The sequence below is a fragment of the Carlito syrichta genome, unplaced genomic scaffold (genome assembly GCF_000164805.1).
Source record: "Carlito syrichta isolate Samal-C Ts95f unplaced genomic scaffold, Tarsius_syrichta-2.0.1 Scaffold288187, whole genome shotgun sequence".
Taxonomy (NCBI): Eukaryota; Metazoa; Chordata; class Mammalia; order Primates; family Tarsiidae; genus Carlito; species Carlito syrichta.
The window spans coordinates 200,408-202,189 of record NW_007232283.1 but is presented as its reverse complement, the minus strand read 5'-3'; the positions used below and the strand labels follow the sequence as shown (position 1 = coordinate 202,189).

The 1,782-nt window shown below is 34.3% G+C and overlaps 1 protein-coding gene across 1 annotated transcript in view; it reads right to left on the bottom strand.

Moving 5' to 3' along the window:
* Positions 1-219: 219 nt before the first annotated feature.
* Positions 220-1,782, bottom strand: part of IBTK (inhibitor of Bruton tyrosine kinase) — a 94,225-nt gene continuing 92,662 nt past the window's right edge. Inside the window, exon 29 of the mRNA XM_021710149.1 lies at positions 220-706. Coding sequence (XP_021565824.1) covers positions 575-706 — 132 coding nt within the window. The 3' untranslated portion in view covers positions 220-574. The remainder of the gene's footprint in view (positions 707-1,782) is intronic.

Genomic DNA, 1,782 nt, shown 5'->3' with positions numbered 1-1,782 from the left:
CAAAATGGAGAACATGCTGTTCAATCCCAAAGATGGCATTTGAGCATGTCAAGTTTTAAAGAGACTTAGAACACATTCATAGCTGGATGAAAAAAGCAACAAGAATGGAGATGCAACTACTATAGCAAACACAAAATTCTGGCAATTAATGGATCAGAAATATACCAGATGACCCTAATTCATCAATGCCATACTTAAAAAGCAGAGTAACAACAAATATTTGGCAAAATCTTTTAAATTCTCAATCAAAAAAGTTATTTTTAACACATTGCCATATATTTTACAATTCATTCCTATTTTCCTTTGTTAGATTACTCAGAAGAAACAATCCTATTTAACCTTAACCTAATAAGTTTTTTCTCTCACACATTTTTACATAAAAGGTTATTAAAATCACAATTCTGAGGAATTTCATTTTAATCATATAAACATTATGTTTTAACTGCAGTAAAGGAATTAGATCCTTTCTTATTCTATCTAGAATGTTACCAATTTTATAAGAACTCTTTTGCACAGCTTTTCTGTATACCACCAATCATAATGATAAAAAAATGCATTTCAACCCCACAATGAACTAGCATCCGTGCTTATTCCACATAGGTACTGCCAGTGGTCCCTGTGGTGTCCTTTCAACAATGACAAACTCTTCAGGGTTGCCAAGTGCCTCATAGAAGACCAATAAATCTTGTATTGCATGCTCCTCAATCTGAAAAAAGAAAAAAAAAGAGAAGACTTCTTTACTCTTTAAATTATACACTAAGCAGAAAATATTAGTCTTCCAATTTCCTTTGGGAAAATTTCCATCCATATTGGATACAATGTGGAATTAAAACATGGAATTAAATCAGGTACAGTATCCTGCTATCTCCTTCACACAGGGAAAATTTGAAGCCTGATCTAGAATAAGATACTCATCCTCCTTTGAACTTGAATCTTGAGCAGAAAGAAAAAGAAACTGAAAATCGTTGGTGAAATTAATTCATTCCAACAGCTTTATTCTGTGAGATACTTTCTGTTATCATACAAGTCCTCTAAATCTCACTTCTGAGCTCTACTGTGCTAGTAGCTAGTATGGGTTATCCCTATTTCTAAGCTTGGCTCTCTGATCTTCCAGTTAAGTCTGCGAAATCTCAATATCCCTCAAATAAATCTTCTTTTCCGTAAGTTAGCCAGAGTTGGCATCTGTTGCTTATAAACTTAGAATTCTTACTGAAACAGAAGTCAAGAGTCATGCTAGATAATATTGCCAAATTCTCCACTGGTCACTTTTTAAAACTACAGCAATCCAAAGCACTACACTAAAGCTAAAACTTAAGCTTTACCATAAAGTATTAGTCATAAATTAATTATCCTGAATACCTTCAACTAATATTTAAATTGGTAGATGCCTGTTTAGTTTTATATGGTGTTGGGAGCCAACATCTATAGCTACATGGCTGAGGCCTGTAAAGGTCCATCTGGAAGATCGCCTCTGACATAGGATATCAGTTATACCTATGATATTGGCGTGTGATTAGTGACCAGTGTGCATACATGGCAGTAAAACTTATAAGTAAATCTCAATACACCTGATGGAAAGTGCATAGCAGAATTATTTCTCTCTGTCTTTCTAAGTTTTACTTCTTTCTAGATATTTTTTAACTTCTATTTCCTGGTAGACTGGGTAGTCCGCTCTTGTTCCCGAAAGCTGTTTCCCCTAGGGCTAAGATTAGAAACTAAATTACCATGATAGTTTTGTTGCCCTGCCCCTAGCCAGGTAGAACGTTTTCTTTTGTTTTGTTA